The 22,090-nt window shown below is 46.6% G+C and overlaps 1 protein-coding gene across 1 annotated transcript in view; it reads right to left on the reverse strand.

Moving 5' to 3' along the window:
* Positions 1–393: 393 nt before the first annotated feature.
* LOC147895726 (electron transfer flavoprotein subunit beta, mitochondrial-like) overlaps positions 394–22,090 on the reverse strand; it is a 37,655-nt gene continuing 15,958 nt past the window's right edge. Inside the window, exon 5 of the mRNA XM_087382735.1 lies at positions 394–745. Within this exon, the coding sequence (XP_087238861.1) occupies positions 520–745 (226 nt within the window). The 3' untranslated portion in view covers positions 394–519. The remainder of the gene's footprint in view (positions 746–22,090) is intronic.

The raw sequence follows: 22,090 nt of genomic DNA on the forward strand, positions 1-22,090 counted from the left end.
ACCTGGAGAGGGGTCATGGCGAACTCTGCTTGTATAATGTGATGGGGGACCGAGGGCTTACTCCGAATCATCCTAGATCCCATAGTAACATGTAGCCTCTCAAATCTCTTCCACTCTGTTGTTGAAATGTCACTCCCTCAGAAAGGTGTTGCATCCATGACAATCGGTCTCACAAGAGTGTCAAAAAGCCAACCCTTCATTGGAGGGTCCTGGAAGTGTGCCTGGAAACTGCCTCTCTAGACAAACTACCAAAAATTGAATAGGAAGCTGAAAATGAAACACAGCCTACCATAGTAAATCCATTGAGGTGCAAGATAGGTGCATTTTACAAGAAGTTTCTAAATGCATTTTGAATCATTTAACAAATTATACAATGTAAAGTGCACTCACTAGTGAGATTTTTCTTCCTTATCACGCAAAATAATCAATGTTCCCAAACAAGAGCCGAATGTCAATATGTTCAAACTGAGTTAGTTTCAATATATAACCCCGTGTAAATGCATTACAAAGATTTGAAGACTAGAGCACATGAGAATCATTCTTTAACTTGTCCAAAAGTTCATCAACAGAAGATAACATTACTCCAGATTTTCGTTTTGGCGGTTCCACAATTTCCACAATGTCTAGGTCATCTGCAATTTCCACCTGGAGTTCCTCTGGTGTAACTTTAACTATGGGTTTTTTCTTGGCCTTCATAATGTTTGGTAGCGTTGCATATCGTGGCTGATTCAATCGCAGGTCTGTTCTGGAAGTTTGAAAAGCATAAACATAATTATATTCTTTCTCGTCAGATTTGAAAAATAACTCCAATTAATGCATCATGCAAGGAACAGAAGAATATATGACTCATTATTAGTGTGTTTCAGACCACTTTCAGGAGCATACAAGAGCAGGCATAGAAGACATAGCTGTGTATTTCAGAACTCTTCAGGAGCATACAAGAGCAGGCATAGCAGACATAAGCTCTAACTGCTTGTGAATTTTAGCGCCAAATTGCCTATCTTCTCATTTTAAGTAACTGACGCACAGTTTCTTAATGTCGAATAGGACATAGATGTCACAAGGACGAAGAGGAAAGAGGAGAAACAAAAGGGAGAGGTGTAGCGCGAGGGGGAGTAAATGGTGGAGTCGAGGCCCTTGTTAGTACTACCCTTAAGCATCAGTTCTGGAAATATTTAAGTTTCCCTCAGGTCATCCTTAAGGATTCGAGTTCTACTCCTTAAGGACTCGGATTGTACTCGCACATGGTTCTTCTTGGTCGGTCAGTTTTTTTTGTCGCAATGCAGGCCTTGGCATTTCTTTGCACACTTTGGGCCCAGTTCAGCTTTGTGGCCTGCCCTCGGGAAAGGCTTTCATTATGGTGTTCCTTAAGAAGGTAAAAGAAATATAGTGATTTAAATCTGTCCAATGGCAATCCTAAGGCCATGTGAAGCTCGCCTGTCCTCCAGATACTGGGGCATAATGACCACTTCACCCTCTGACACTCTCAAGAATTGGTCGCGATAGAAACTAGTCTCGGTGGACAGCTCCTGGTCCCCCCCAAGTCTGTGACATATAGAACTAGAGTAGGTCCAACCGTATAATACAGTTGATCTCATCCCATAGGACCAAGGAATCAGGGGCATCCAAGCTGTACTGAAAGGGGGAAACGGTCCATCCAAATACCGTGAATGTCAAACCATCTAAAACAATGTGTGTACCAGGCAATGTGAGCCCTGCTCTCAACTAGCCGTATGGATGACTCCAGTTACCACCCTCAGTAGTCTCCCTCTAGATAAGGCCTAGACCCTGTGAATATAAGTAACCATCTGGAAGATGGCATCAATCTTGAGCGTTGTCATGGCTAACTCTGCCTGTATGCTCTGGTGGAGGACTGAGGGCTTGCTTTGAATCATCTTGGATCCCATAGTCACTTGCAGCCTCTTGACACATCGCCACTAGGTTGCTGATAGGTCACCCCCCCAGAAGGGTGTCGGCCTCACCAATGTGTCAAATAGCCATTCCTTCGTCAGGGGGTCATGGAAATGTGCCTAAAAGCATTGCCGCTCTAGTCGAGTTAGAGCTCCTTGCCCTCGTATACCCTGGCTGCATGGGTCACAGTCAAGATTGGTCCTGCAAAGACTGCCCCCTGTGGGTAGGTGTACGACTATACAATCCCCACTAGCTCCCCTTGGTAAATAAAGTTGTGTCGGTGAAGTACTGCCTGATAGGTGTTGAAAATCATAACCTTGGTTTTGCCAAGGTTGACTCTCAAGTCTCTTTCACTACAAAACACCTCTTGGGCATCCATCCAATAGCTCATGCTCCGCCAAGTCTGGTTCCACATAAGCACACCTTCCTCGTACACAGGTCCATCCAAGGTAGCACCTGATGGCACCACCACCTGTAGTCACAAACCCGCCTTCAAACTCAAGCTCTCCAATTACCAATATCCTCCAACTGTCCCCGTTATGATGGGTGAACAGCCGGAAGTCTTCCAAGCACCAAGATCTCAAGGTTTGTTTCAACCCGTCCTTCAATTGGCTATGTCTGCAACAACCAAATAACACACTCAGGAAATCAAATCCCAAGTGCAACTCCAAATTACCTGGACCATCAGTATCATTCTGTAGTCCAATTTGAACCACGGCATCCATCTGACTTTCAGTCCTCAAGCCCTCCCGAAGAATCTCCCTCCATGTCAGTAACAGTAGCCAAGCACCCAGATAGCTCCAGGCACTCATTACTGTCCATCACCTTCACAAAGGTCTTTGACTCCTCTTCTGACCATTTCTCTACATTTGACATCCTAACTATTACTCCGGGGTCTACATACCTAATCTCAACAACACCGGGAGATGTCACCAAGAACAGTTTCTCTGTGACCACCGCATTTGACTCCTCTGACTCTGCGCCGGCCCCTTCTTCTTTTGAGCAGCCCTCTTCTTACTGCAATCCTTCGCAAAGTGTCCGGGCTCATCATAGTAAAAGCATTTCCTCTCTTTGTTCCTCTTCTTCTTGTTTTCCTCATCCGAAGAGTCCGCTCCTTCATCAGATTTATCCTTCTAGGCTTGCCTTTGCCAAGCTTACCCTTACCCTTACCTTGCTCCCGTCTTGAGTTGTAAGGGCTTTATCATTGGTTCCATCACACTTCTTCTCCCGAGCCTCCTAATGTAAGAGCAATGGTACCAGCTCCTCAAAAGTTATTGGTGCCGTCTTCTAACCAACAATCATATTAGTCAAAAAACTACCACGGCTCTAGGGGACCATTCCCAGCAACATCCTTGCCATCCTGGTCGAGCTCGTCCTTTGACCAACTGCCACCAACTGATATCGCACCACCTTCAACTTGGTGATGTGTTCTTGTGCTGAGTCCCCTTCATCCATGCTCATGCCGTACAACTCTGTCTTGAGGTCAAAGATCCTCACTTCATTGTTGAGTTCATACATATCCCTCAGAATGATCCATGCTTGGATGACCTTAGCCTTCATCAAGAAGAGCTGCATCGTACTCCCTCTAGGGAACTCGAGACTATAAAGTTGTCCCTGAAGAGTGATAGCTCGCATCATCGAGTCCCTCATATATTGATCCTCCAAGTTGGACCAGACCTCATATGCACTGGCTAGTGTTTGGACAGTCGGAGAGACCTCCTGTGTGATTGTGCGTACCAACACTAAGTGTGCCAAGCACCTCTTGATCTTGTGTCCACTTCTTTGGGTTTGTAAAGCGCTCGGGTTTCCTTTCAAACCCCTAAGCCAGCTCCCAGACCCCCTTATGAATGAACCAGACCTTGAGTTTTAACCTCTAATATGTATAATTTGCTCCGTTCAGCTTGTCCTCTTTGCTCATGCATGGAGGAGCATCAAACTACTCAAGAACCTCACAAACCTCAGCTGATTCAGCAAATGGCAGCGCTCTAGCAGAGGAGAAGAAGAGGGAAAGATGGATGGGAACGCTAAGGAGAAAACTGTGCTGCCTCTTCCAAAACTGTCGACCTAAATGCTGTCCAACCCTCCAAACCACCTCCTACTGTTCTTGCCTCAGATCTCTATGGAAATTGCCGGCCCAGAACAAGCACCTGCTTTCTCCTGCCTCCAAGTCGCCTTGCCTGCAGGCTGCTCGCCACGATAAAGTCGACCACCTTTGCTGCACTAGCCTTGGGCAGGCTGCCGCGTACAACCTCCTGCTGTCCACGAGGATTCCGACCTTTGATCTAGAGCCTTGCTGCCATACTGCGACAAACCAGGTTGGCTGTACACACCTCATTGTAAGAGCAAGCTGCTCCAAACAAATACGTAAGGCTCGGAACAGTCCCACAGATCTACGTCATAATGCCTGAGGGTACGTCAGCTCCTCATGCTCCTCGTCCTCAGTTGACCTCAACGTCTGATACCATGTGAGAGCGGTGCAGTGCAGAAGCAACCAGCAATAGAAGGAGAGAGAGAATGACACAGTAGAGGCAATAACTGTATTACTGCAGGAATCCTGCTCAGCCCTGAGGGGAAATGTCAGTGAGAGTACAATGGCTGCTCCAGACGATGGATGAATGAATGTGAGAAGGGGGCCTAAATAGGCCTCACCCCTGGAGAACTGGCTGACCAGACTGTTTGACCAGTCTGGTAGGCTGACCCGACCATAGGGTCAGAGATCCGACCCAACCAGGCTCGGCTCTAGTCAGGTTGACACGATCATGTTCGGTGCCTTAACTAGGCCCCAACCTAGCCAATATCCTAGGCCTTATGGCCAGCTCTTATCCTAACCTCGAAGGGGGCAGGCACACCCACAAAGAAGCCCTCACTCTCTATTGTATACTTGAGATGACATCAACTCTAACAATGGCACCTCTCGCAGGGACCCCTAAGGCCCCTCATCTAGGCTCTCAAGCAACAGGCTTCAGCTAATCTTTCCTCTCATTGCTCAGCCCCCTCCTTTCAGCTGAGAGATCCCCTCAAAGCTATCCCCTTCTCTCCCACTTTCTCTTTCATATTTTTGTCCGGAGTCCCTCTCCCCCTTGCTTTGCAGGCTGCAGCAATTTTCCAGCCCCTTTCTTCCCTTTTGCTGCATCATTTTCCTACACCCCTCTCTTCCTAGCTCCCTACTCCTCTCTCTCCCTTTGTAATGAAGAGGGGGAAAGAGACTAGTGTAGGAGTACTCAGGTGAGAATTAGAGGGGATTGTGGAGGGGACTACATAAGTGCAAACGACTACTCTTGTAGGTATTTTTTATGTGACCTCTAATCTCATCCCCTCCTTACTCTCCACGTTCATACCTCCACATTCTGTATTTCCACTACCAGGCCAATCACAGAGAGAGTCCTCCATCCACCCACTCAGACCCATGTTCACTTTGACCGGACTCTCGATCCAGTCTACGTGAGTCACTTAGCTCGAGAGCTTCCGACCGTACATGGAGCGGAGGTAGATCTTGCTCAGGTTTCAGCCACTTTGGCTTCAATGGTACACGAGGCTGCCATCATATCTTTCCCTACGACTCGACCCACACATGCCCCGGTTGGGAAGATGCCTCAGAACCCCTAGTACGATGATGAGTGTAAGGAGATGAGAGCTCACCTCACAAGCGCGCAGGCAACAGGCCCTGGGACACCTAACCTCATCTGAGACGCATCGCATCTCACGTCGGATGACACGACATAAGAAGCGGACTTTTCTCACTCGCCAGATTGATGAGGTGGTCGGATCCTTTCGAGGGGGGGACCTGACTATCGGCTGGGGACTCCTATCAGAGGGGAAACAACCCGTTCCCATCACAGACCCAAAGATTTGGCATAGATATGCACCTTTGTCTGCACAACCGGAGAGCACCAGACCATGAGACATACAGAGCACTTCGCACATGGATAGGAGGTCTTGGTCCAGGTTCTAGCGTAGTTGTTCAACCATGCAATATGTCACGGATTCCCACCTACCTAAAGCACTACCACCATTGTACAGATACATAAGGCAAGGGACCCCATGGATACTGGGAACTACCGCACTCTCATAATTGGCCACACTCTGGCTAAGATTTATGGATCGATACTGAAGAGGGCGATCAATAGTTATACAAAGGACCATTGACAGTAGGCTCTTGGGCACGCAGGCTTCTGGAGACAACACTCCACACTGGACCATATTTTTACCCTGGCGAAGTCAAGGCGCCAGAAGGTCTACACTTGCTTCGTGGACTTTCATAAGGCTTTTGAGAGAGTCCCTCGCTCTCCCCTGATTAGGCGACTACAGGAGCTGCATCTCCCAGAGGTCATGATCTGGGAGTGATGAGTCTATACGAGTCCGTCAAAGGGCGAGTCCGCACTCCTAGGGGGCTATCAGATTGGGTTGAGAGCACCATAGGGGTGAAGTAGGGTTGCCCCCTCTCACCGACTCTCTTAGGGATATACATTGATGAGATCACATCCTTTGTTGATCACCTAGGAGGAGAGGGCTCCCTATTGGCTGATTTGATGGTACAGATACTACTATATGCACATGACATAGTCCTCATTTCGTCCTCAACCAAGGATTGCAGAAACACTTGAAGGCCCTGGAGATGTTCTGCAAAGAGAGAGACCTGACAGTCAATCTTGGGAAAACCAAGGTTATGATCATCAAACACATCCCAAGCAGTGATTCATCAACATCGACGTCAACATAGTTTCACTTACTGAGGGGAGCCAGTGGAGATAGTGCAGTCCTACACGTACCTAGGAGCAGTATTCACGGGTCCAGGCTTCACGATGACCCATGCCGCTAGAGCACGACTCACACGAGGGAAGGGTGCCCTAGCCCATTGATTAGAGAGACAATGTTTCCAAGCGCATTTCCAGATCCGCTGACAAAGGACTAGCTTTTTGACACTCTCGTGAGACCAACTGCCATGTATACAGCACCTTTTTGGGGGAGTGACCTTTCAGCTACTGACTGGAAGGGATTTGAAAGGCTACAGGTGATCACGGATCTAGGATGATTCGGAGTAAGCCCTCAATTCCCCATCAAATCATACAGGCAGAGTTCGCCATGACCCCTCTCCAGGTGGACGCCCTCTTCCAAACCGTGACTTTTCTCCACAGAGTTTGGACCCTACCTCAGTGGAGATTACCGAGACTGGACTGGAGTCATCCTAACGCCTGGCAAAGAGAGGCTTTGATACATCATGGTATGCGCAGGTGTCCACATGGTTTGATCGCCACGGTATCCGGATGGATAGGCTCCCCCCCTTTCAGTATAGCATGGATGCACCACCGGAGCTCCTTTCACATGATGAGATTAACTGTATCATACGGTTAGACCTTCTCCAACTTCACACATCTCGGGCTGGGGGGGGGGGGGGGATCACGAGTTCCCCACCAAGTCCCAATTCTATCATGACCACTTTCTAAGGATATTGGAACATGTCTCAACATCAGGCCCCAGTACCTTGAGGATAGGAGAGTCTCCCATGCCTTGCGGATTGCTATTGGACAGATACAAGTCTCGTCCCACCAATTGTGGATTGAGGCTGGGAGAGCGGCCGGCATACCTAGAGAGCAGCGGGTCTGTAGACTATGCACGATGGGGGAGGTCGAGACAGAGGAGTATTTTGTGTGTGTTTGTCTGGCCTACTATGAGATCTAAGGGCGACACCACTATCTCTATTAGGAGGGGCTCGGCTTTGGACCACTCACATGACTGATACATTTCCTCAACCAGCTTTGCATTGGGCTCTACTTTATTGAGATGCGGAGACACAGAGATTCCCTTGTGCAGCAAGCCAGAGATCACCTACAGTCGATGCCTTAGGACACCGAGCTAGACCGAGCACAGACATGCATCATTGATTTTTACGCATCCAAGCCAGCACCAGATGAGATCAAGGGGGAGGAGCTCGAGCAGACGAGAGCACTATGGATCAACAGTGAGACCCATCACCAAGATGTGGTTGGATGAGACGCGGAGACCACACACGACACGTGGGGCGACCAGAGCACGCACAATTGAGGTTGACCTATCTCATCCCTCCTCAAAGGGAACCGCCAGAGACGAGGCATTACTCTCGATGTAGCCCATCAGATACAGAGATCCAGGAGAGCCCGTCCCCCACCACCGTGGGAGACAGTCCAACAGACACAGATACATGAGCTCTTTGCATCACATCAGAGGGCCATCAGGGAGGCCGAGTTACATAGAGCCTCCACATGTACTTGGAGCTCTGGTTCTGAGCAGTACTTGATTGCTCTTTTTTCCTACTATATTTTGTACTAGCTTTTTGCATTCTTAGCGCTTAGCACTCAGCAAGGGCCTAAGTGAGCCCTTTGCTTCAGCCCCCAGTCACTTGTATGGGGTACATATATCTTGTATCTTGTCTCATAGACCCGCGAGGTCTCCTGAAGACGTTAATACCTCTCTCTCTCTCTCTCTCTCTCTCTCTCTCTCTCTCTCTCTCTCTCTCTCTCTCTCTCTCTCTCTCTGTGTCTCTCTGTGGATCAGCAGAGAGAGTCGAGACGGGGCTGTTGAGAGAGAGAAGCAGAGACCACCTCAACATGGAGAGCGACTAGAGCACACTGAACATTATGAACAGTAACAACTCTAAGGACTTCTGGCGGAGATTTCTAGAGGGACGGTCCCTCCCACCACTCACTGACACTCAGGTATGGTCTGATTATGCACGCAAGCTCTATGATATCCCAAATCAGCCAGCCCCTAACCTATCACATATGCCACGCCCCACATCCTGCACCCTCTTCACTAGGGGGGGGGTAAAGGATGCCGTAATGAAACTTCATAATGGCCGAGCGAAGGATCATAAGGGACTATGCACTGAGTTCATTTCTTATGGGATTAACCTCCTAGCCCCGATCTTAGCCAAGCTATTTAATGAAGCTGTTTGCTTGGGGTTTCCACGCACCTGGACCATCAACACTATCTCACCCATCCACAAGGCAGGGGATCCCATGAACCTGGAGAACTACAAGACCATTATGATTGGACATGTCATGTCCAAGATTTATGCATCAGTACTTGATTCTGAAGTCAGCAAATTTGCAGAGTGTCGAGGTCTCAAAGCAACGGGACAGGTTGGTTTTAGACGTGATCATGGGACCATGGACCATATTCTCGTGCTCAAATGTATCATCGAGGAGGTGAGGGCACAGAAGCAGAGGGTTTAATGTTGCTTTGTGGATTTCCGCAAGGCATTTGACACTGTTCCGAGAGCCCGCCTCACACGTCGCCTACAAAACTTGGGTTATGACCAAAAGATCATTTGGGCTGTCATGGCACTTTATGAGCGAGTTTCAGGCAAAGTCCGGACAGGATCTGGATGGACAGACGAGATCATGAGCACTATCGGGGTCAAACAAGGGTGCCCATTATCACCTACCTTGTTTGGCCTCTACATCGACGAGCTCGAGACAGTGATGCAGGCACAGGGTGGGGTAGGTTGCTCTCTCGCGGACATGCTGATCCGGATATTGCTTTACGCAGATGACGTGCTCTCTTGTCTTCCTCAGCAAAGGGACTCCAGAGACACCTTGACGCACTACAGTCCTTTTGTGAGTCTCATGATTTGAAGGTCAACTTGGGTAAAACCAAGGTTATGATCTTCAATACATCTCGAGCCGTCATGCACAATGAGCATTTTACATTTGATAGATCCCCTCTTGAGGTAGTTTCATCATACACCTATCTTGGGGTCGTCTTTTCCGGACCCATCTTCACTATGAGACCCGCGATGCATGCACGCCTGAGCAGAGGATATGCTTCATTGGCTAGACTAGAGAGGCAGTGCTTCCGCTCTCACTTTCAGGATCCACGGACCAAAGGGTTTCTTTTTCACTCCTTGGTCCACCCAGCAGGGATGTATGGCAGTCCATGCTGGGGGCCAGACTTGTCGCATACAGAGTGGGCTAGGGTGGAGCAGCTACAGGTTCTCATGTTATCACAGATGATCCGTGACCCATCCGTCCCTCACCAGATCATCCGGACAGAGTTTGGGTCACCCCCATTACAGCTAGATGTTGCATTTCAGGTCATTATGTATCTGTACCGAGTCAGGGAGGATGGGGATTACACATCCGAGCGTAGCAGGATACCATGGCTAGCACTATCCTCTTCTATGGCACTTGCAGCAGGGGAAGACCAAAGGTGTTGGTATGCACACACAGAGAGATGGTTTGCAGGACTAGGGCTCCACATGGACAAACTACCTCCTTTCCAGTACAGCATGGATGCTCCTTTCTCTCCCCTCCTATCACACGAGGTCAACTAGGCTATCCATGAGGATCTACTGCAGCTACACACATTCCGGACTTGGTTGGGCCCGAGTGATCTTCCAATGAAGCTGGGCTTCTACAGAGATCACTTCTTACATATCACAACGGAGGGTTTCATTGATCCACTAGGATACACACAGATTCACCTACCCCACTCACTGAGGATCTCTCTTAGGCAGTTTCGGATCTCTTCTCACAGACTTCATATCGAGAGCGGCAGAGCAGAGCGGTTACCCAGGGAGAGGCGCATATGCACACTATGTGACATGCAGGAGGTTGAGACGGAGGAGCATTTCATATTCAGATGCCCTGTTTACTATGAGATCTATGGGCGTTTTTACTACCTCTTCAAAGATAGCTATGGGGTTTTGGCCCATTTCCTCTCCTACCCAGACCAGCGATGTTTGGCCAGTTTCATTCATGAGGTGCTCAGACACCGAGATAGGTGAAATACCTCTCGCTCTTTAAAGACAGCAATTCCTCTTTGATTCACTACGTAACCTCCTTCGTAAAAGACAGCAATTACTCTTTCATTCACTACGAAACCTCCGTCGTAAAAGACAGCAAGCACACTTCCTTTTGCTCTCCCTCTCTCTGTCTCTCAACAAAGACACTAGGGCCCAGAACAACATGTCGGGCTGGACCTCCCGAAGGTATTTTATTTCTTGAAGAGAATCTGTTACAAAAGTTCAGCATAGAGCTGTCTGATACACCCCCCTAATCCAAAACCTGAATCCTTCATTACAAGAGCTTCAAGCTCATTTCAAATTGGCAACATGCCACTTGTCTAAAATCTAGACTAAGTCCTATTACATGCCACTAAGGGCCATTCTGGAGTCCCGTAACGCTTATTAGGCTCCCGTAACGCTTAGGAAAAATAACTCTTCCTAGTACCTGCAACACCCATTAATTGTTAGCGCTTTGCATGCAAATAACACACTGTGGACTAATTCTAGTCACGGTGGGCGTCCCCACTGAATACATGTGCACACCTAAACAAATATAAAAAAATATATTTATTCTCTGGTTGACCGGAGTCAACACTCTTGATTATAATTAAGGAGCTTTGACCAAGGGTCGAGGCGCCTTAATTATAGCCAAGTCTCTCCAACCGAAGTTGGCACATCTTGGTTAACCGGGGTTAACCCTCTTGGCGCATGCCAAGTCTTGTTGACCGAAGTCAACACTCTCTGACCGTAGTCAGCTCTGTAGTTCTCTGGTTAACCGCAGTTAACCCTCTTGGTAATAAACCAAGTCTCCTTGACCGAAGTCAGGTTTACTTGACTAGAGTCAAGTATCTTTGACCGTAGTCAATCCTTTGACCATTAAAAGAATCCTTTGACCATAATTAACACATATAAAACTCTTTAATTATGATCAAATAAATGGTCAACTGTACTTTGACTTAGGATATTTACATTGTGGTGACATCCCCTCGGCTTCTATTCAGTTGACCTCAACTAAAAAGCTTCCTTGTAAACATCCAAAAGCTGTGGATGATCGGATAACATGTCTTCGTCCATCCACTTGGCATCTAATGCCGTATAGTTCTTGAATTTTACAAGATACCTGTAAAAGTCCTTACCCTGAGGGCCTTTGCGTATAGTATGGTACACAATCTGCTCTAGCTGAAGGACCTCCTCCAGCTCATCCACTTCTGGTGGATCCTCTAATACTGGTTTTGTAGGCTCTGGTCCCTGGAATTTCTTTAGAAGACTCACATGGAATGCATTGTGAATCCTCCAATGCTCTGGCAATGCTAACCTGTATGCACCTCATTTATTCTTTCTGTAACCTTGAAAGGGCCATAGTATCTGGGAGATAACTTTGCATACACTTTCTGTTTGCCTTTAAACTTGCGGAGCCTAGCTTTTTCAAACTTCAAAAGTACCCAATCCCCTTCCTTGAGATCTAACTGTCTCCTATGCTTATCTGCAGCTCTTTTATGTTTCTTTTGAGACCTTTCGATTGCTGTTCGAACTTGGCTGTAAGCTGTCTGGAGGTCTCTCACAAACTAATCAGCTGCAAATATTTCATCTTTGGTCCTCGATATAGGTGGCAAAATCACCTTCCCATATATGACCTCAAAAGGGGCTTTCCCTGTAGAGCTATGTACTGTATTATTGTAAGCAAACTCTACCAATGGTAGGTACTTTTCCCAGTCTGAACCTTGGTCACCCACGTAGCATTTCAGCATATCTAATGCTGTAGAATTTGCTACTTCACTTTGACCATTTGTCTGGGGATGGAAAGAAGAAGAAAAATTCAGATTCGTCCCCATGTTATCAAATAAAGCTCTCCAGAATAGACTGGTCATTCTGGGATCTCGATCACTAACAATGGACTTAGGCATACCATGATGCTTAAAGATCTGTGCCATGAAAAGCTTAGCCATATGATCTGCCTTTATGGTTTTGCGAACCGGAATGAAATGAGCTTGCTTGCTAAATCTATCAATGATAGTCCAAATCCCATCATTCCCTGACTTTGATCTTGGCAAATCAAAAATAAAGTCCATTGTAATACTTTCCCACGGTGCCTGAGGCACAGGGAGAGGCATAAGTAGGCCGGGTGCCTTCCATCTATCATACTTCACTTTCTGACACGTAAGGCATTCAGTAACAAACTGATGTATATCTTTTCGCATCCCTGGCCAAAAGAAATATCTCTCTAGTGCTAAAGTGGTTGCTGTAATTCCTCTGTGTCCAGCATAGGGAGGTGCGTGGCATTCCTCCAAAATCTTTTTCCTCATCTCCTGGGTGATGCATAGGCAATCATCTTTCATTCGATACCCATCTTTCAGGGAATAGTGACTGGTGGATTGCCCCTCTTGCATTTGCTGTAAAATCTCACCAAAATCCGCATCACTAGCATATTGCTCCCTCATGCCTTCCAGGTCCTGATGATAAGCAATAGTCACATTATTGACCTGGGGTCTTCGGGACAAGGCATCTGCCACTCTGTTCCGAATTCCTGGGGTATGGACAATCTGAAAATGATACATTGACAGCATGTTTGCCATTTCATATGCTTCTCGGAAAGCTTGGTCTGAGTCAAAAAGTATCTCAGACTTTGGTGATCTATCTTAATAGTAAACTCTGCACCCAAAAGATAGTGCTTCCATGTATGGATGAATTACAGCCAATAACTCTTTCTCATAGATTCCCAGGTATCTTTCAGCATCACGCAATCTTCGGCTCTCGTAGGCTACTACATGTCCATGCTGATGTAATGCAGCCCCAACACACTCTCCACAGGCATCGCAAACAACATCAAAAGATTGATAAAGATCCAGGACTACAAGAATAGGCTCTGTGGTCAACTTCTCCTTGAGTGTATTGAATGCTTTCTTCTGTGATATTCCCCATGTGAAGGCTGCATTTTTCTTAGTAAGGTCATGTAATGGAGCTGCGATATCAGCAAAATGCCTGATGAACCTTCTGTAGTAAGAACACAGGCCTAGGAAACTTCGAACTTCATGCACAGTTTTCAGCTCTGGCCATTCCTGAATGGCACGGATCTTTGCTGGATCCATCTATATCCCATTCTTGGATATTATATGCCCCAGATAATGGATTTCTTCCAAGAAGAATTCACTTTTCTTGCTGTTTGCATAGAGCTGATGATTTCTCAGCTCTTGAAACACTATAGCAAGAAGTTCCTTGTGCTCTTCCTCTGTCTTTGAAAAGACTAGGATATCATCAAAGAAAGTACCCGTGAAATGCCTGTACTTTCGGAAGATACGATCCATCATTCTATTGAATGTGGCTGGAGCATTTGTCAACCCAAAAGGCATCACTAAGTATTCATACAACCCGAATGTAGTGCGGAATGCTGTCTTGTGCACATCCTGAGGCTGTATCCTCACTTGGTGATAGCCACTCTTTAAGTCTATCCTGCTGAAAACTGAAGCTCCATTTAAATGGCCTTTTCTATGCCTTGATGGGCTTCTTTAATGATAGGCATGGTTTTGTGGGGCATAACACATCTTTTAGTATTTGATCTCTGCCCATCTTGTATAGTTAACCTGCTACTATAAGTTGGTAGGGGCAGGTTTTAGGATCAACTTTCTAGCATCCAAAGGGTTTCATTTCAGGGTGTAGTCTTCCTGTCATTATGTATGTACACTAGTCAAGGACAACATTAATTTGAAATAGTGCTACATCTGGCAAGTTATCTTCTACTCGATTTGACTCTTCTCTTGTCATTAAACATGACAAGTGATCTATAATGTAATGTTGGGGTCCTTTTCACACCACTGTTTTGAAGTTTAATTCTTGTAGAAGTAGAAGCCATGTAGTACCTGCAGAGATTTGCTCCCAAACTCGAAAAAAAAGGAAAGCAACACTAATCCTCTTACTAGGACACCGTGAACTTGGTTTGCTTTCTTGAGCTCCTTACAACGAACTAAGCTCTGATACCATGTGAAGAGAGTGGGAGAGAAGAAAGGAGTCTCACTTGCAGCTTTCTCACATACACAATGGGGGAATATACACAAAGGTGGAGGCTAAAAATAGTTTTTCTCTTCTTAGTTGCGTAAGCCAAAAGAACTCTAAGTACAAAAGAATAGGTGAAACCTATATGTGGGTCTCAAACCAAACTCAGCTCACTAAGGTGGCATACTAACTGAGCCACTAACTAGAGTACATAAAGATAGCTGTCATCCAGCTATTATTTATGGGCGGTGTACCAACCACATCTACAGCTAACAAGTCGGTGACATAAATGACGCACATACGGAATGAACCACCTTTCTTCTGTACTAGAAGTACACGGGAACAAAAAGGAGACGAGCTGGGCTAAATCAACCCTTTGGACAGCAAAACCTGTACCTGAGCCATAATCTCCTCTCTCTGAGTCACACTGACTCTATAAGGTGGTCTGTTTGGTCGCTCACTACCAGGCATTAACTCTATCTGATGATCTTCTGGTCTCTCTGGTGGTAACTCCCCTGGCAAAGCATCGGAAAAGCAATCTTTAAAGTTTACAAGAAACTGAAACTTATCTTTGTCTGCATCATTCATTTCAGCATGCATATCATTCTCTTCCCACTGAACATCTGATCGGCATCCGAAGCCCTGCCCAAATCCTCCGTCTTTATTCCCAGCCTCAGGGCTAGGTCCTCTGATATGAAATTATCAGTAGCCCCTGGATCAAATAGAATTAGCACTTACTGGTCTCTGACTTTGCCCCATGATAGCAGCAATTCTCGTTCTTCTGGGTTTAAAACATGACCCGGTATGTCAGAAATTCCTCCCGCCATTGGCTTTTGCGGTCCTCGTGGCTTCTCTGCCTCTTTTCCCTTCGAAGTTGAAGGCTTTTCTGGGCACTGGGCAGCCACATGCCCCTCTTTGCCGCACTTGAAGCATTTCCCATCTCTACGGAATTCAGCTATCTGTTCAGGGGTGAATGTAGATTTGCCTTTATAAGCCTTTGAAAACTGAGTACCCCTCGGCTTCTGAGGCTGAAACCCTTTCTTTTCAACCTTGGGGTACTCTTTCTTTTCTGATTTTGAAAAATCAGTTTTCTTTCTATCAGCACGTCCTGCATGCAAGGATAGTGCTGTAGATGGATCTTGTAATGGCACAAGACTAGCTACTGAAGCTGAATGCATAAGGTCTTGAATGTTCTTTGCCCCCAAAGCATTCACTACTGCCTGGATTCTTGGAGTGAGACCTGCTCTATACTTTCTCATTTGGGTTCCTTTGGAGATCTTTTTGAAAGGTGCAACCTGCAAATAAGCATCCCAAAACTTTTGGTTGTACACATCCACTGTATCTCCTGCACCCATATGCAAACTGTCCCAATCTTGAAGAACATGGTCTCTAAACTGTTTAGGCATAAACTGCTGGTAGAAGGCTTTCTTGAAGTCCTTCCACTTCTTTGGGGCTGACCCATCTGTGGTCTGTGCACTCCACCATGCACTAGCTGTTGCTGTCAAGTGCAAACTGACCATTCTTAACTTGGAGGATTCTGAAAACTTTTCTGTACCAAATGCAGCATCAAATTGCCTGATGAACTGCAATGCTTTGTCTGTATGACCATACTGTCCATTGTAGGTCATAAACTTGACAGATTTACCTCCCTCTTTGAATTCCTTGGTCTCTCTGGAAGACTTTCTCTTCCTAGACTTCTTGTGGTTTATCTGATAAAGAAGAAGAAGATACAGAAGTCGAACTCGGGGTAGACGGTGATGGACTAGGAGATCGGTGATGATGCCTCAATCTCTTCCTGCTATGGGACCGTCCCCTATTAGATCTCTCTCTCTTTGGTTGTACGCGAGAGTGTGCCTCTGACATTGGCACGTCATATGCTATATTAGGCATAGCTTCTGCTTGAAACAAATGCTGAGCCCTTGGATCTTTTCTGAGATTTTCCATCTCTTGCATACGAGCACGTACCATCTGTTCAAATTCTTGTTGAGTTTGCTGCACACTTCTCTGTCTTGGATGTACATCCCTATCTTGTGAATCCCACTGGATAGGTGATTGATCCATATTCTGAGATCTGCAAATTTTTCACACACCGTGTAGGTAGCTGATGCACAACTACCTTTGCTTTTCCGACAGAAAAATACCTCAACAAGAGGTGTCTTGCATTCACAACTTGTGCCAGTAATTGGGCTATCAATTCAAAGCAGAAACCCACAAAATTGCTAAAGCATCAACAATTGTATTGCCCCTTTTCTGGCTACTGCAAAAAGCACTCAGAAGCATCTGATTCATCTTCCCAGTGCACAAAGGCATGCATTTTCTTTTTCTGCAAATCTCTGATTTCTCTGCTTTTCTCTGCTTTTCTGCTGCTTTTCTGACAGTAAAAGTCTGCTTTCTCTGTTTTCTCTGTTTTCTCTGCTTTTCTGCTGCTTTTCTGACAGTAAAAGTCTGACAGGCAGGTGAAATCTGCTAGCAGAAACAGTCTCTGCAACTGTCTTTCTTTTTTTTTCTTTTTTTTTTGAAAGAACAGTAACCAGAAAGAGTAACTGACTAGTTACTCTAACCAGACTGACTGGTTCTGGTCTGGTTAGTCTGCAACTAGACTAACTGGACTGGTTACACCAACCAAACTGGTCTGGTTAGGCCAGATTAACTGGACCAATGTTGAACTAACTGGGTACTGGTTCAACTAACCAGAGTTGACTAGCTGTAGTTAACTTAACCAGGGTTTCATTAACCACAGGTCAACCAACCAGGATTTACTGTACCAAGGTTAACTTAACCACTGGCCTGCCAGGCTGGCTGCCATGTGTCAGTGCCACGTCATCTAGTGCGCTGTCTGCCACGTGTCAGTGCCATGTCATCTACTGCACGTGTGGACACCACGTCAGCAGCTGCCTATCTGCCACGTGTCCTCCTGCGCCACGTCAGCTGGACCTGCTGGCACCTTGGCCACGTCACCAGGAGCCACGTAAGCCTAAGGTTTCACACCTTCACTTGGCTGCATCGCGCCTCAGAAACCGTCGCGCCTCGCTGGAGCCGTCTATGTGCAGCGCAATGACCTCCCCGATACCCCTTCGCCGTTCGACGGAATTATTATACGCTGATACCCCTTCGCCGTTCCACGGAAATCTTTATACGCTGGTACCCCTTCGCCGTTCGACGGAAATTTTTCCTTTGCTTTTTAGTTGCAGGGCCCCGTGCATAGTAGATAGTACCGGGTAGAAGGAGACTCCTTACCGGGTCATCACAGCCTGTAATCTTCAGATCGTCACCCAAGGAATAGCATAAGGAGAACGAACTAGGAAGCCTCCCATACGCCAATCTTATTGCGCAAGCTCAAATATCGTGCGCCCTCATCGTCACGCATCAACTCCTTGGATGGTCACTGTCTAAGAAGACAGTATAGCTGTGCTCTGATACCAATGAAATACCTCTCGCTCTTTAAAGACAGCAATTCCTCTTTGATTCACTACGTAACCTCCTTCGTAAAAGACAACAATTACTCTTTCATTCACTACGAAACCTCCGTCGTAAAAGACAGCAAGCACACTTCCTTTTGCTCTCCCTCTCTCTGTCTCTCAACAAAGACACTAGGGCCCAGGACAACATGTCGGGCTGGACCCCCCGAAGGTATTTTATTTCTTGAAGAGAATCTGTTACAAAAGTTCAGCATAGAGCTGTCTGATACACCCCCCTAATCCAAAACGTGAATCCTTCATTACAAGAGCTTCAAGCTCATTTCAAATTGGCAACATGCCACTTGTCTAAAATCTAGACTAAGTCCTATTACATGCCACTAAGGGCCATTCTGGAGTCTTCAAAGCACTTGGTCACACGAACCGCCTCCTAGATGCTTATTAGGCTCCCGTAATGCTTAGGAAAAATAACTCTTCCTAGTACTTGCAACAATTAATTAAAGCGCACCACCATGGCACCCATTAATTGTTAGCGCTTTGCATGCAAATAACACACTGTGGACTAATTCTAGTCACGGTGGGCGTCCCCACTGAATACATGTGCACACCTAAACAAATATAAAAATATATATTTATTCTCTAGTTGACCGGAGTCAACACTCTTGATTATAATTAAGGAGCTTCGACCAAGGGTCGAGGCGCCTTAATTATAGCCAAGTCTCTCCAACCGAAGTTGGCACAACTCTCCAACCAAAAATGGCACATCTTGGTTAACCGGGATTAACCCTCTTGGCGCATGCCAAGTCTTATTGACCGAAGTCAACACTCTCTGACCGTAGTCAGCTCTGTAGTTCTCTGGTTAACCGCAATTAACCCTCTTGGTAATAAACCAAGTCTCCTTGACCGAAGTCAGGTTTACTTGACTAGAGTCAAGTATCTTTGACCGTAGTCAATCCTTTGACCATTAAAAGAAAATTTTTGACCATAATGAACACATATAAAACTCTTTAATTATGATCAAATAAATGGTCAACTGTACTTTGACTTAGGATATTTACATTGTGGTGACAATAGGATACTCCGAGCACGGAGACAGGAGCAGACTTCTCCCTCAACTGATACCTCTCAGAGCTCTATCACGGAGTTCTTTCAACCAGATCACATAGATCCCCACGAGACGAGACCTCGACATGACCGTGACCTGGAGCCTGTGACCCGACAGCTCAAACAAAGGGTTGACTCACAGATCATACTTGGGGACATCCCCTCCTTGTTTAGAGTCGGAGCCCCGACTGACGGGCGTCACAGTGGCCCTAGTTAGACGCAGAGCTACAACCAGGAGACGTACCAGGACTGCACCCTTGGAGGGGTAGCAACGCTCTATTGCTAACCTCATGCCTCCACCTCCACAGCCTCATCCATCCTGATGTCCTGCTGCTGTTGATGATGATGATGATGGTTATGATGATGTCAACGATGATGCCGAGATTGATTGATATATACAGTCGAGATATGATTATGTTATACTTAGGATTTAGTACTACCATTTTGCATTTTTTGCATTTTGCATTGGTGAGGATGCTCGTTTAGTAGCTCCACTACCACAGCTCATTGTATCATGTTTTTCACAGTCTCATAGACCCATCAGTCTTCCGAAGACTTTAATAAACTTTCTTTCTTTCTTTCTTTCTCCGTCAAGAGGTTACAGGAGTTGCAACCCCCAAAGATCATGATTTAGGAGGTCATGAGTCTATATGATTCCGTCACAGGGAAGGTATGTGCCCTAGGAGGCCTATCAGACTGCGTTGAGATCACTATCGGAGTAACGCAAGGCTGTCCCCTCTCACCGACTGTTTTCGGGCTCTATATCGACGAGATCACTTCTTTTGTCGATCGCCTAGGTGGAGAGGTTCGCTTCTGGATGGTGCAGATATTGCTGTACGCAGAGGACATAGTCCTCATATCATCCTCAATAGAGGGATTGCAAAAAAATCTAGAGACTTTGGAGATGTTATGCTGAGAGAGAGACTTGACAGTTAACCTTGGGAAAACCAAGAGGTTATGATCTTCAACACCTCGCGTGCAGTGTCCCATCGCCATAGCTTCACATACCGTAATGAGCCTGTGGAGATAGTGCAGCCTTACACATATTTGGGGGTAGTGTTCACCGGACCAAGTTTCACAATTACCCATCTAGGTACTCACTCGAGGACGGGGTGCTCTGGCCCGCGACTAGAGAGGCGATGCTTTCAAGCACACTTCCAGGACCCTCCAACAAAGGGTGCAGAGGGATTGCAGAAACATCTAGAGACTTTGGAGATGTTCTGTTGAGAGAGAGACTTGACAGTTAACCTTGGGAAAACCAAGGTTATGATCTTCAACACCTTGCGAGCAGTGTCCCATCGCCATAGCTTCACATACCGTAATGAGCCTGTGGAGATAGTGCAGTCTTACACATATTTGGTGGTAGTGTTTACCGGACCAAGTTTCACAATTACCCATCCAGGTACTCACTCGAGGACGGGGTGCTCTAGCCCAACTAGAGAGGCGATGCTTTCAAGCACACTTCCAGGACCCTCCAACAAAGGGTTGGCTTTTCGACACGCTTGCCATGTATGCAGCACCTTCTAAGGGAGTGATGTTTCAGTGACAGAGTGGAGGAGATTTGAGAGGCTACAGGTGATTATGGGATCCAAGATGATTCGAAGTAAGCCCTCAGTCCCCCATCAGATTATATAGGTAGAGTTCGCCATGACCCCTCTCTAGGTTGATGCCATCTTTTAGATAGTGACGTTCCTCCACAGAATCTGGGACTTACCCCAGTGGAGATTACCGAGGTTCGCATTCGAGTCCTCCAGGCAACTAGCAGAGAGTGGTGTTGATACGGCATGGTATGCACAGGTATCCACATGGTTTGGTAGTCATGGCATTCAGATGGACAAACGTCCCCCCTTTCAGTATAGCTTGGATGCGCACCACCCGAGATGATCCCACGAGATGAGATCAACCGTATCATATGGCTGACTTATCATTACTCTACATTCTATTCGTCCTTGATTACTAGCGGAACGATGAATACGTTGACCTGGGAGGAATTGGTACCAATGGTGCTTGACCAGGAGGAGAGATTTCTGAATCCTTCTCAGGACATTCACTCAGAGGCTTTGTCCATTGAGCAGAAGGGAAGGAAGAAGATGACAGTTGAGGAAAGAGAAGTTCTAAAGGCTTCACGTACATGGAATCGTTGTGGCTAGAAAGGTACTATTGGCGGCAATGTCCTCATAGGATCAGTGAGGGGACCAGTGAGCAAAAGGAAGGAAATTTTGCGACCGTCATGTCGATGTTCTAGTCTATCTAGCCTTCTAGTAGCAAGAGGCAAGATGCGCTACCGGCAAGCATTCTAGTTTCCGATGGAGGATTCTTGCTTGTATGTGGCAATAGGACTAGCCAGACAGGTGCAGTGCTTAAGGAGTCTTTGTTCGAGGTAGGCTTTCAGGCACGGACCACAAGCCATGAGGAGTTGTTCTCGTTGACTCAGGAGACATTATGTATACCCATATTGTATTTGTTTGGACATGAAGTCCTGGCAAACCTAGAGGGAGTTTTGTTCTGTTTTGCTACAACTATTCGTTGTAAAGCTGCTGGAGATTCTAATGGGTCAAATGACTGCCAGTGCGGGAATTCAGACACCGAACATTGATCCTTGTGCATAGTTGGCTGCCCATTGTTTTTGGAGCACAAAGGTTCATCGATCTGGGGGCAGTGTACCAGCTTGGTCCTAACAGGGGGCTTCAGAGGGGGCTATATATCTCTGTGATACAGTGCCCATGTAGGGAATCAGACCTTGCACAGGTGGCAATACAGGATTGTGATATTGGTACCAGTACTGGACCAAAGGAGTATGCCTAGCCTTGTGGCCTCGGAGCAGTAGGACGAGGTTTCCAGTGATCATGCTGAGACGGTTTGTGCCAAGAGGGGGCTTCTTCAACAGTACATGTGGCAGTCTTCAGGG

This window comes from Dipteris shenzhenensis, chromosome 12, assembly GCF_047967505.1.
Source record: "Dipteris shenzhenensis isolate YYH24624 ecotype China chromosome 12, Dip_SZ_1.0, whole genome shotgun sequence".
Lineage (NCBI taxonomy): Eukaryota > Viridiplantae > Streptophyta > Polypodiopsida > Gleicheniales > Dipteridaceae > Dipteris > Dipteris shenzhenensis.